Source organism: Salarias fasciatus, chromosome 19, assembly GCF_902148845.1.
Source record: "Salarias fasciatus chromosome 19, fSalaFa1.1, whole genome shotgun sequence".
Classification (NCBI taxonomy): domain Eukaryota; kingdom Metazoa; phylum Chordata; class Actinopteri; order Blenniiformes; family Blenniidae; genus Salarias; species Salarias fasciatus.
This window is the reverse complement of record NC_043763.1, coordinates 22,407,567-22,418,782: the sequence shown is the minus strand read 5'-3', so window position 1 is coordinate 22,418,782 and position 11,216 is coordinate 22,407,567. Positions and strand designations below refer to the sequence as shown.

At 44.5% G+C, this 11,216-nt stretch overlaps 2 protein-coding genes across 2 annotated transcripts; both read right to left on the bottom strand.

Moving 5' to 3' along the window:
* Positions 1-2,237: 2,237 nt before the first annotated feature.
* Positions 2,238-10,457, bottom strand: LOC115406973 (dehydrogenase/reductase SDR family member 13-like). The gene is made up of 7 exons (XM_030117276.1): positions 10,405-10,457; positions 6,717-7,046; positions 5,862-5,980; positions 5,559-5,682; positions 5,289-5,461; positions 3,112-3,265; positions 2,238-2,804 (listed from the first exon to the last, which is right to left on the bottom strand). Exons 2-7 carry the CDS (start codon positions 6,841-6,843, stop codon positions 2,542-2,544), a joined length of 960 nt encoding a protein of 319 aa, XP_029973136.1. The 5' UTR covers positions 6,844-7,046; positions 10,405-10,457; the 3' UTR covers positions 2,238-2,541.
* Positions 8,489-10,451, bottom strand: hikeshi (heat shock protein nuclear import factor hikeshi). Its single transcript, XM_030117278.1, has one exon. It carries the CDS (start codon positions 10,068-10,070, stop codon positions 9,471-9,473), a length of 600 nt encoding a protein of 199 aa, XP_029973138.1. The 5' UTR covers positions 10,071-10,451; the 3' UTR covers positions 8,489-9,470.
* Positions 10,458-11,216: the final 759 nt, after the last annotated feature.

The window sequence follows — 11,216 nt, the reverse complement described above, 5'->3', positions numbered from 1 at the left end:
TCAGAAAAAAGCTGCCTCATTTTATCTTTAAAGATGCAGTAAATAAACAACTGGAGTGTGTTTACCTCCTGAGGAGGCCATCACGATGAACTCATTTCATAACAGGGTCATGATGAAGCAGTTAAAAAAATCTGGATGACTTCTGAATTGAATTGTCATAAAAAAAAAAAGAAAAGAAAATATGGCAAGATCAAATCTAAGAAATCTTGATGGCTTAAAAGGCTCAAGTTGAAATTAAAAACCTGTAGGAAATCATGTCAGAATCGGAGTGTATTTCTGAAAAATCAGTGTGAATTCATTAAAGCCCTGGTTGCTCCGTGTGTAATCGGACACGACGAAGACGACGGTAATGTTAGAGACTTTCAGAGACTTTGACACATTCGGAGACTTTCAGAGGCATCCAGAGGCTTTTGTAGACTGTTAGAAACCATGGGTGATTGGGTCACAGACCTTCTACAGAACCTTTGAGACATTCAGAGACTTTTAGACACTGGTAGAGGCCGGGAGAGATTATTATTGACTGTCAGAGATAGAAACACAGCCAAACATCCGAATCCACTAATTCTGAATTAACATTATTCATTTGAAAGATGTTGAAATTATCGAAATATTCATGATGAACAATAAAAGACAATGACATCGCTGGTGACCATGGTTATTGATGTAAACAGTGTGGGAGGTCCTGATGTCTTTTAGTGTCTTCACTGTGTGTTATATAGGAGATCTGACAGAGACGCTCCCACCCACCAACTCAACATGTCAGCAAAAGTTTAAAATAAGGATTTATAGACTTTTCAAATGAAGAAAGGTTCTGCCACGGCAGACATCTTCAGTAAAAGCAGCAATCATTGAAAAAATACATGAAATTGAGGTTTCAAGAATATATAAGCTATTTTCACGTGCTCTAAACAAAAGTCCTTTACCAACAAGCAGAATCTATAGATACCAAAATCCCTGTTGCCTCATTCATCAACCTCACTACACTGCGCTCACACTCCGATACCACACACTACCACACACACACACACACACACACACACACACACACACACACACACACACACACACCAGGACAGCAGAGACTCACAGATCAGCACTTTATGAGACGACGTCATGTTTGAGCAGAATCCCGAGAAACTCGACTTCATGCAAAGCGGCGGTGTAATACCACCCGCGCCTGTGGGGGCAGCGGCGAGTCGAGTCACCGGCGTTCAGCAGGCCGTCGGTGGCGGGGTGTGGGTGGGGGGGGTTGTAAACGATATAGAAACAAAATCCTCTAACATGGAAAATATTTTTGTAACTGTGATTATTCTCTGCAATACTTTCTCAGACCAGTTGGACTGCATTCTGTTACTGTTATTATTATTATGATTATTATTATTATTAATAAATCCACAACAGGTGTAACTTGAAACGTGTTCTGTTCTGTGTGTTTCGCCTGCTTTAACATGGAATGATGCTGTGAGTGGCTTTAACTTTCTCTATGTATCAGGAAGCATCACAGGAAGTAAAATTTAAAATTAACAGAAACAAAATTAACTTTTTTGTCATTCAGTAATCATGGGGGTGTGTTTTTTTTCTTTGCAGTTTTAAACAGACAAAAAAACCGAACACACAGTTCCTTAAATATGCCCTTTTGTTCAAATACAGCCTGAGAGGAGTGAAAGAACCTGTTGGTTCTGTCACTCAGGCCCGATGTCTTCACATCTGGAAAGCTTCACTTTGTGTCTGTATTCTCCTGGTTGTTTTGAATTGTCCTGTTATTTGTGTCATGACACTTTGCGATGCGGTTCATATGCAGACGGGGATCCAGAACACGTCCCTGAGGCCCTCCAGTGCTCGGTGAGTTTCCAACACTTACGAACAGATCTCTCTGAGAGGAAATCCCAAATCAGCCTTCGACACTGTGATGTTTTGCAGTCTTTCTGCAGGGAGCAGCAGCTCCTTTCACAGGACACACACAGGACTCGCTCTAATAAACAGAGCTGCTGTCTGTCAAAGATCTGTTCTTTCCAGAAGAGCCAGCATCCTGATGATAGAACATCTTCCTCCCTCTGATGTAGCTTCAGCTGAACCATTCTCTTACCAGGAACTTCACCTATAATTACATGTCATCTGCTCCAGCGGTCGAGCGGTCTGCTCGGAAGTTTTAATTTTCACACACATCAAAAAATCTGTATGTAAAACAGACCAAACGATTTCATCAAGAAAAGCAAAAATTAGAAAACAAGAAGATTTGGAGATTTATTATATAATGTGAAAAACAAACACCAAAAATATAAAAAACAAAACAAAACTGAGAACTTTAGATAATAGCAGACTTCCAAATGTAAATGCTTCACAAAATAAAGAAACAGTCCAACAAAACTATGAGGAAACACAAGGTGCTGTGGTTCAACATTAACTGAGTGTTTTTACTTGAGTGTTGACGTTCAGTGCTCAGATTTTCTCTCGTACAAACTTTAAATGTGAAGAAACACTTTCAGACATCGGCCACTGGTCGGCAGCAGCACAGCGATCCCAGCGCTGAAGGCAGAGAAGTTAGGACGCCAGGCCGCAGAACCGCTCACTGAGCTCCCACAGTTTCCCGGCCGCCTCGTCGTCACGGGCGTGAGCGCACACCTCCTGCACGGCGCAGCAGGAGAAGTACCGGCCGCTCAGCGGTTCGATCCCCTCCTGCAGGGCGCAGTGCAGCGTGGTCTGAGCGCCGGCCTCCGGGTCCAGGAACAGCAGGCGGGCGATCGGCTCGATGAAGACCTTCTGCCACAGGCTGACGTGCCGGGACAGCTCGGTCCGCACGATGCCTGCAGGGGGCGGCAGCGGACAGTGGACGTCACCTCGAACCCTCAGTCTGCACCTTCTAAACTGACAACGCCCCGAGGCTGTCTCCGTGTACACGGGAGAAACACAACTTTTCTGAAACGCTGCTGCTGAGCATGTGCACCAAGGTCGTTATAGCTGCGGATGCAGAGTACATTGACAGAAAAGCTTCAGCTTAAAACACACATTGTTTAAAAAAAAACACACACACCAAATGACCACCAAACCTCAAAACAACAAACAAGCCCTGGAACAGATGAGGATGATGACTGTGACGAAGGTGAAGGTTACCTGGGTGGACGCAGTAACAGGTGACCTTGGTTCCCTGCAGCTTCTTGGCCAGGTGGTGTGTGAAGAGGACGTTACAGAGTTTGGAGCTGCAGTACGCCTGGAAGAACTGCCAGCTGTACACACCCGTACCCAGGTGCTTCTGTGTCTGCAGAGCCTACACACACACACACACACACACACACACACACACACACACACACACACACACACACACACACACACACACACACACACACACACACACACACACACACACACACACACACACACACACACACACACACACACACACACACACACAGAGAGTTTAATTTGTGTGAGTTTTCCATCTATTTGATATCAATGAAATTGTTCTTTGTTTTCTGGATTCCTTTTTGTTGTCTTGAAATGTACCTGTATTATCATCTTAAATATCATTATGAGTCACGTTGACATAATTTTTGCCACATGGTTACAGATTTTATACCTTTCTTGTCATTCTGGTTTTTGTATTACTGACGTAACATTGTTATTGATTTGTATTCTTCGTGACGTAGTTTCAAACAGCCTCAGGAGGCGTCCTGTGATTAGATGTGGACACCTGGAGCAGCAGGGGAACAGACAATATGTTCGGTATGTTGAAAGAATGTGTGTGTGTCTGCGTGTGTCATGGATGACAGATGCAATCTGTGAGGCAGAAGACACAAACACACGTGTTACCACAGCTGTTGGCACTGAACTCCTGAACTCCCTGCAGGTTATAAACTCTGATCGAAGCTTCAGGTGTAACGAAGAGTTCAGAGGTTTAATGACAGTGGGAGAAAATTCTGCTTTATTCATTGAAGTTTTTTCACTAAAAATGATTGTCTTTGCAATTTGAAACATTAACTTGAGCATGTATACTGCTTTCACTTATTAACAAGTCAATTAAATGTGTTTATACAGTCACTACTAGTGTGAGTAGTTTGGAGATAAGTAATTTGGATTTGAAAAACAAAAATACTCCTGTTGATACTAGTTGTTGTAAATCTTCAAGGATTGTTTCGCAGTCTTCAGCTTTAACTCACTTTAACTTGTAAAATAACTTTGCTGAGCTTCTGGAAGAATCATATAAAGATACAGGAACTATAATGATGCAACAGTTCTGTTTTCCCATTTAGAATAAACCTTCTTGAGACTTCTCAATTACACATCTTTGAATTAGCTTCATATTTTTTATAAACTATCTCAGTCTAGCCAATAAGTAGTGTGTGAAATTATAGGTTTGAATTTTCTTCAGTTTCTGAGATACGTATGCTTTAAAATAGTCGCAAAGAAACAAAGATTTGAAAAAATACTTTCAGAAGCCCTCAGAAGAAGTTGAACTGCTGTAAATGTTTAAGGATTCTTGTGCACTGATAGATGTTCTCGACTTGTGCAAGACCTTTTCTACACATCCACATTTACAGAGTTCTTACTGCTGGAAAATGTCCAAAAAACAACATCCGCCACCTTTTGGAAATTTTCACCCTGAACCACATCGTGTCTGTTACATGTGCAGAGAATTACCCAGGTCAGCTTGACTAAAACGTGACTGGTGTTAATTATAGCGACATCCTTCATCACAGAGGGCGCGGCATCCGAAATACAGGACTGAATTTTTACCATTCTGTTGCTCCATGGCTGCCAGTTCATTTATTATGACACTGCAAATTCCAGCATTATGTCGACTGTGTTTGTTCACTCAAAACCCCATGTTTGATCTCATCTGATGCACTCAGGAAACTACCCACAATGCATCACTCCTGGTCTAGAGGAGGCTTTTCAGGGCACACCGGTGGAGCACATAAAGCAGTTGGTACGCCCCCTGGTGTGGTTGCATTCATGTTGGATGTGTTTGTTTTGGTGCAGCAGGCTGTATCTCATCAGGGTCGCAGCAGGTCTGAAAGCAGCTGAGATTCTAGCTCCCTCTCAGAAAAGGTATGATCCGAAACACACAGAACATCCACAGGCACCCCGGAAGATTAGACACGTTAAAAAATCACCCGAAGCTGAAATACAGAAACACTGACAGGAGGTGCACCCTGAGCGCTCCGAGGGGTTAAAGTGGCGCCAGTGGGCAGAGTTTCCTGTCACTCCAAGGAGAGACAGCAACTAAAGAAAGCAGTAATGTCTTCCATTTTGTTCCCTCTTGTGGTGTAAACGGTCTGAAGGCCCACCTCGAAGTCAATGTGTCCCCAGCGATGAGCCATGGAGGACAGGGTGACCACCCGTCCCCCGCCAGCCTCATTCAGACGGTCCAGCAGCAAGCAGGTCAGCAGGAAGTGACCCAGGTGGTTCACGCCAAACTCGATGCCAAAGCCGTCCTCGGTGCGCCCGTCGGCCACCAGCCCTGCAGGAAGGACACACGGGTACAGATGTTCTCGGTGGATCTCAAGGTCTGTCTGCATTCTTTCTGTCATTGTGTAGTTTTGGAGCTGGTTGAGTACCTGCATTGTTGATGAGCAGATCCAGTCGGCTCTCAGTCTTCAGGAATCGCTCCGCAAAGCTGCTGACAGACTTCAGACTGCACAGATCCAGCTGCATGTAGAGGACGTCAGTACTGCCCGTCTCCTGAGACAGGAAGTGAACAGAAAGTGAGCGGTCAGGTCAAACTGATCACCTGGAATGACACAACTTATCTGGTAATACTGGCAAGCGCAAACTTTATTTCCCTGTTTATCTCTGACGGTTTAACTCAGTCCATGACCTCATAACTCAGATGCTGATTCTCTGCATCCTGCTGCTTCTACCTGCTGTATTTCTGCGATGGCGGCTGCAGCTTTGTTCCGGTTTCGGCAGGCCAGGATCACTCGAGCTCCTTTCCGGGCCAGATGCATTGCTGTGGCTTTACCGATGCCGGTGTTTCCTCCTGCAGCAACAAAGAAAGACAGAACAAGGGCGGAAGTGAAGAGTATTAGGGTTTTGTTTTGATGACTTACAGCATGTGAATGAAGTGTGTATTAAACATAGTTTCAGAAGTGACTAATCAATGAATTACCCATTTCTATAACAGCAACAAAAGCTGCAGAGCTTTCACTCACAACCCGAGTGCTGCATCAAGGAGAAGAACAGGAGACAGTTTGTGACTTGAAGTTCTACAGCTTTTATTGGTTAGTAATAAAACTGAAGAGCGAACTTGTGATAAAATCTGTCTGATCTCTGCCTCTTGTAGTATTTGAAAGTGGTCTTGGTCTCAAGACATTTCAGGATCTTGGTGTTGATTCAATCTCAGCCCCTTAAAGTCTTTATCTTGTGTTGGTCTTGGTTTGACTTAGTCTCAACCCCTTAATAATCTTGATCTTGGCATAGTCTTGTAACCTTAAAATATTGGTCTTGTGTAGGTCTTGGGATGCTCTGGGCTTGGTCTTGGTCCTGACTCGGTCTTGACCCCTTAAAATCTCGACTGTCTTGGTCTTGACTCAGTTTGGAACCAAAAAAAAATTGGTCTTGGCTTGATCTTAGAACCTTAAAATCTTGGTCTTGGAATGTTCTGGTCTTGTCTTTGACTCTATCTCAGGCTGGGTGGTCTGGACTACAACACTACCATGATGGTGTTAGTCTCACCTGTGCTGACGTCATTGTAACCTGTAATCAAGGCAGTTTACCTGTGATGATGGCGGTCTTCCCCGCCATGGCTGCATTCCCTTTGCATTTGGAGCGTTTGAAGAGCGTCTGCGTGAGGAGCACGTATCCCCCGATCAGCACGGCGGCGAACAGCAGCAGCTGAAGCATGTTGAATCCTTCTCAGAGTCTGGAGCTGTGCCTGGAGCTTGCTCCGACTCGTGCTTTATTCCCCAAACCTGGAGGGTGGGACTCACCCGTCGGGCCGGTTCACGGTGTGAAACGTGCTGCTGAGCTGGGGCTCGGCCTGGTTCGACCAGTTCTGGTGACGTGAGGTTCAAAAGGCTGCTGCACGTTGACACCTCACCCTCTGACTGAGGGAAATACCAGCGTGTTTTTAAAGATAGGTTAGAAGACAAGCATCGCACTCATTATGTGACAGAAACATCAAATTTATGACAAGATGATTGAAGTTCTCTTAATAGTGTCTATTAGTGAGGAATGATGCATAACAATGTATATCACAGCTGATCAGCATTCTCTTATCCACACGCACGGTTTTGCATTCTCATGCGCAAATTCCAGCCAGCTCCCATTACTAAGAGCTGTCTGAGTCTGTCTGTTGGTAATTTTTCTCAGCTGTTTTGTTGATTCTTCCTCTTGTCATTCGCTCATTCATACATTAAGTCAACATCTGATAACAATGAGAGTCTTCTTCCCGCTAATCGTTAGGCTTCAAGCACCAATAGATTGATGAAATATAGAAACACATGCTTGTACAGGTGGTGAAGAAAATGTCTCCTTTTATGTGATCTGAGTGGCTCATTTTAACAAACATTAAAGCGATACTTCAACATTTTGGCAAATTGGCCCATTTAGCGCAATTCCTTCATCATTTTGAACAGCATACTTACTTTTTTTGTGAGGGCGAGCTGTTGTTTACTCAGAGGTGAGTCGGGGAAGGTTTTCGGGATGGACACAATGGAGGTGAACGGTATTTTTGTTCCCTCTCGTCAAACTCATCAAATACACAATCCAACAACGTCAAAACACTTTGGTGGACACGTTATAATCCGGACATTTACTATGCTGTGAAATATTAATGCGAAATTACGAGATTGAGTTGTTCATGCGAAGATTGCTAAGACGGAACTACTTACTAAACATGGCGTCTGGGCGTAGTGATTTCAAAAGAAAAAGTAGTTCCCAGTATTTGCTTCAGTGTCGTAACGCTACAATATTATTTGTCGGTGTTCCACAGCGTAGTGAATGTGCGGATTATAACGCGTCCACCAAAGTGTTTGGGGGTTGTTGGATTTTGTATTTCATGAGTTTGACGAGGGGAACCAAAAATACCATCCACTTCCATTGTGTCCATCCCGAAAACCTTCCCCGACTCACCTCTGAATAAACAACAGCTCGCCCTCACAAAAAAACAGTAAGTATGCTGTTCGAAATGACTAAGGAATTGCGTTAAATGGGCCAATTTGCCAAAATGTTAAAGTATCCCTTTAACATAAAGGTTAAATCTTTTGTGGTGCTGTGAGCTGGGAATTGAAACAGGAAGATATAGAGCTTCAAATTGTGAGGTTTTTAAAATACATTATTCATAAACTACTGTACTTTTTCTAATATTCAGACTGGTTCACATCAGACACCAAACCTTTGCACTCATTTGAACATTCGAGGCTGCACTCTTTTTAAGGTTTCTGGTGAAATTGAACTGGAGCAGCTGCTTCATCATGAGTAACAGATCTGCAGCGCCCCCTGCTGGACGCTTCATCCGAACTGAATGACAGAATGAGAAGGCTCACTTTCATCACACTTTATTGACATTTTCCAGCAAGCACTATTTATAAAGCTGACGCAATGGAAAACTGCAAGAATCCCTACAGCAAACAAAAATCAAAAACAGGCCTCGAGAAATGCAAATAAAAAAAACAAAAAAACAAACAAACAAGCAAATCAAACTTTAAAATGGAGATTTGGCAAACAGAACTAAAACTTCCATGATTCTGTGAAGCTCTGGTCCACTTCTGTCACATTTGCTTGGTGTTTTCACACGTTTTTGAGGGATTTTTGATGGCAAAGTTTGTATTACGTGTGAACTTCCAACAAACAAAACGCGGAGCAGTGGACGCATCGGCTCCACAAACGCCTGCTGATGACTGAGTGTTCGAGACGAAGTAGGAAAAGTACATTACACTGCTGTCAAACTGGGAAGTTCTGAAGAGATCCGCAAAGTGGTTTCACTCTTTAGCCCACCCAGATCCTCTGCACTCCCATTTCATCCGTCTTCATTCACGTTCTTCACCTTTGTTGACCTTCATCTTCACTTTTTCTTGTTGTCATGGGAACACTGAGAAATAGGATTGTCCCATCTGGTAACTCTGAGTTCCCAGCTGTGAACAGTTCGGTCACAAATCCACTTTATGGTTTTTGCTCATATTAAATATCATGTGAGGAGTTGAGTCAAAGGAGGTCTGTTGTGTTTGGATAAAGAAAACCAACCAATACTGAAGCTTCAAGACAAAATGTGATGTAATCAGGCAAGACAAAACCCTAATCTGTGTAATTTAAATAGTTGGAAATAAATTCAGGCAACTTTCTGTGGATTCCATGAAGATTTGAAAGCTGATTTCAAAAACTTGAATATAGGGGTTCTTCCATCTTGATGCTAGAGGAGGAGGAGAGAGGATGGAGTGGAGGAGGATGCTGATGGGGAGGAGGATGAGGAGGATGGGTCCTCCTCTGAGCTCTAGGCACTGCTTGGACACTGTCCTCCCGGGTTGAACCCCTCAGCTCTTCCAGAAGTTGGGGTTCTGGCTCAGCCTCCTCTGGAAGTTCTCGTACCACTTGAGGACGCAGCTGGACGGGATGAAGGTCTCGTTGGGGTTCGGGGTCATCTGCGCCTGCGACACCGCGAAGGAGGAGGCGAAGTTGTAGAGACTGTCCAGCATCTTCTGGGTGAACTGCAGGAAGGAGTCCACGGAGGACACGGCGGCTCCGGCCACGGGGATCTGCTGCGCCAGCTGGTCCAGCGCCTCCACCGACACGCCGACCTGCGCCACGGAGCCACACGGGGAGGACGGCACCGCCCCGAACGGGTGCGCCGCGTCGCCGTCCCCGGCCTTCAGCCCGGAGATCTTGAAGATGGCGCTGGGCTTGTCGTTGGTGATGAAGCCGAGCAGCTGCCACACCGGGCCGCCGCTCACGGGGTCCGGGAAGGAGAAGTAGACGGCGCCGCCGGTCCCGGCGGGGAACGGCACGGTGCCCAGCATGAAGACCACCACGTGGTTCACCTTCTCGTAGTCCGGCAGGTTGAACACGAACTTATCCGAGGCCACCTGCACCGCGTCGGTCTGCACCAGGCGACCGGCCACCAGACACCCGAACATGCCGGCGGGGGCTCAGTACCCAGGCTTCCCGCCACTCTCCACCCGTCTTCCCCCGCAGTGCACCACCGGCGCTCCGGTTAGGCCCCAAAGGACGCGCACAGGCCGCGTTTAGCGCTCCGAGAGCGGCTGCTTAAAGTTTAGAAGTGTTGTGGTGGAGATAGAGAGTGGAGCAGTTTCACCCTGTACTCAGACTGACAGGCACGGACACGCTACCTCTATACCATGATGTTTCCGACAGGACACAAAATGTAAAAACATAACTCGGGATGAAAATGTTACTCGTTTCATATTCATCATTTATCAACCATTGATAGCAATATACAGAGCAACTTACAGTTTGTAGTGTGGGTGGGTCACTACCCTGCAGCCTGTCAGACCCTATTCAGGGCGTGGCTTTATCCTCTTTTTGTTGGTTTGACGTGACGTAGAAAAGAGGAAGTGAGGGTTCTCACTCCAAAATAAGTGACAACATTTTGTATTAATGGAATAAAATTGAGATTAGCAAATTTTTATATAATTGTTATATATGGGGATGGAAATACATTATCAATCGCAGAGAGAAATTATATTGCAGCAATGCTACTAACAGAATACACAGAAATAAAGTTATGTACGTCAATCAGAATCACAAACGGGTTTATTGCCAAGTACAGTAGCCTGAACGAGGAATTTGTTTTGGCATTGGTGCAAACATAGGCAAAAGAAGGAGCAGATTTAAAAAGACAAAAATATAAAATATCAATAGAAGGAATTGAGAGACAAACAAATAACACAATAGCAATAACAACAATAACAATAAATTAAATAAGAAATTCTAATATGTTCAAGGCTTTAAAGTGACTAACATGAGCGTTGAAGATTTCAGCTTACAGAAAAACACAACAGACACAATTTATAAAGACGGGTTGTGGAATCTGATGGCCACAGGAACCAAGGATCTTTCAACCTGTTCTTCAGTCATTTTTTAAAACCTGTTCTCTTCCGAACTGTCAGAAGTTCACTGGTGTGAGGGTCCAGGTTCAAGGAGTTCAGCTTTATTTCTGAGAGCCTGTGTGCTCCTCTGGGCTTGCTGAGAAGAGTTCAAATGGATTTTAGAGTCTCACTCAGATTCTAAAAATACAGGTTCTGTTTGAATTCATGTGTCAG

Excerpts from the sequence above, each read along its gene's own strand:
- LOC115406973 (XM_030117276.1), bottom strand. The coding sequence starts at position 6,843 with ATGCTTCAGCTGCTGCTGTTCGCCGCCGTGCTGATCGGGGGATACGTG. Across the intron at positions 5,981-6,716 it reads GAAGACCGCCATCATCACAG|GAGGAAACACCGGCATCGGT; the intron begins GTAAACTGCCTT and ends TTGTTGCTGCAG. Across the intron at positions 5,462-5,558 it reads TCTGCTCATCAACAATGCAG|GGCTGGTGGCCGACGGGCGC; the intron begins GTACTCAACCAG and ends TCCTTCCTGCAG.
- hikeshi (XM_030117278.1), bottom strand. The coding sequence starts at position 10,070 with ATGTTCGGGTGTCTGGTGGCCGGTCGCCTGGTGCAGACCGACGCGGTG.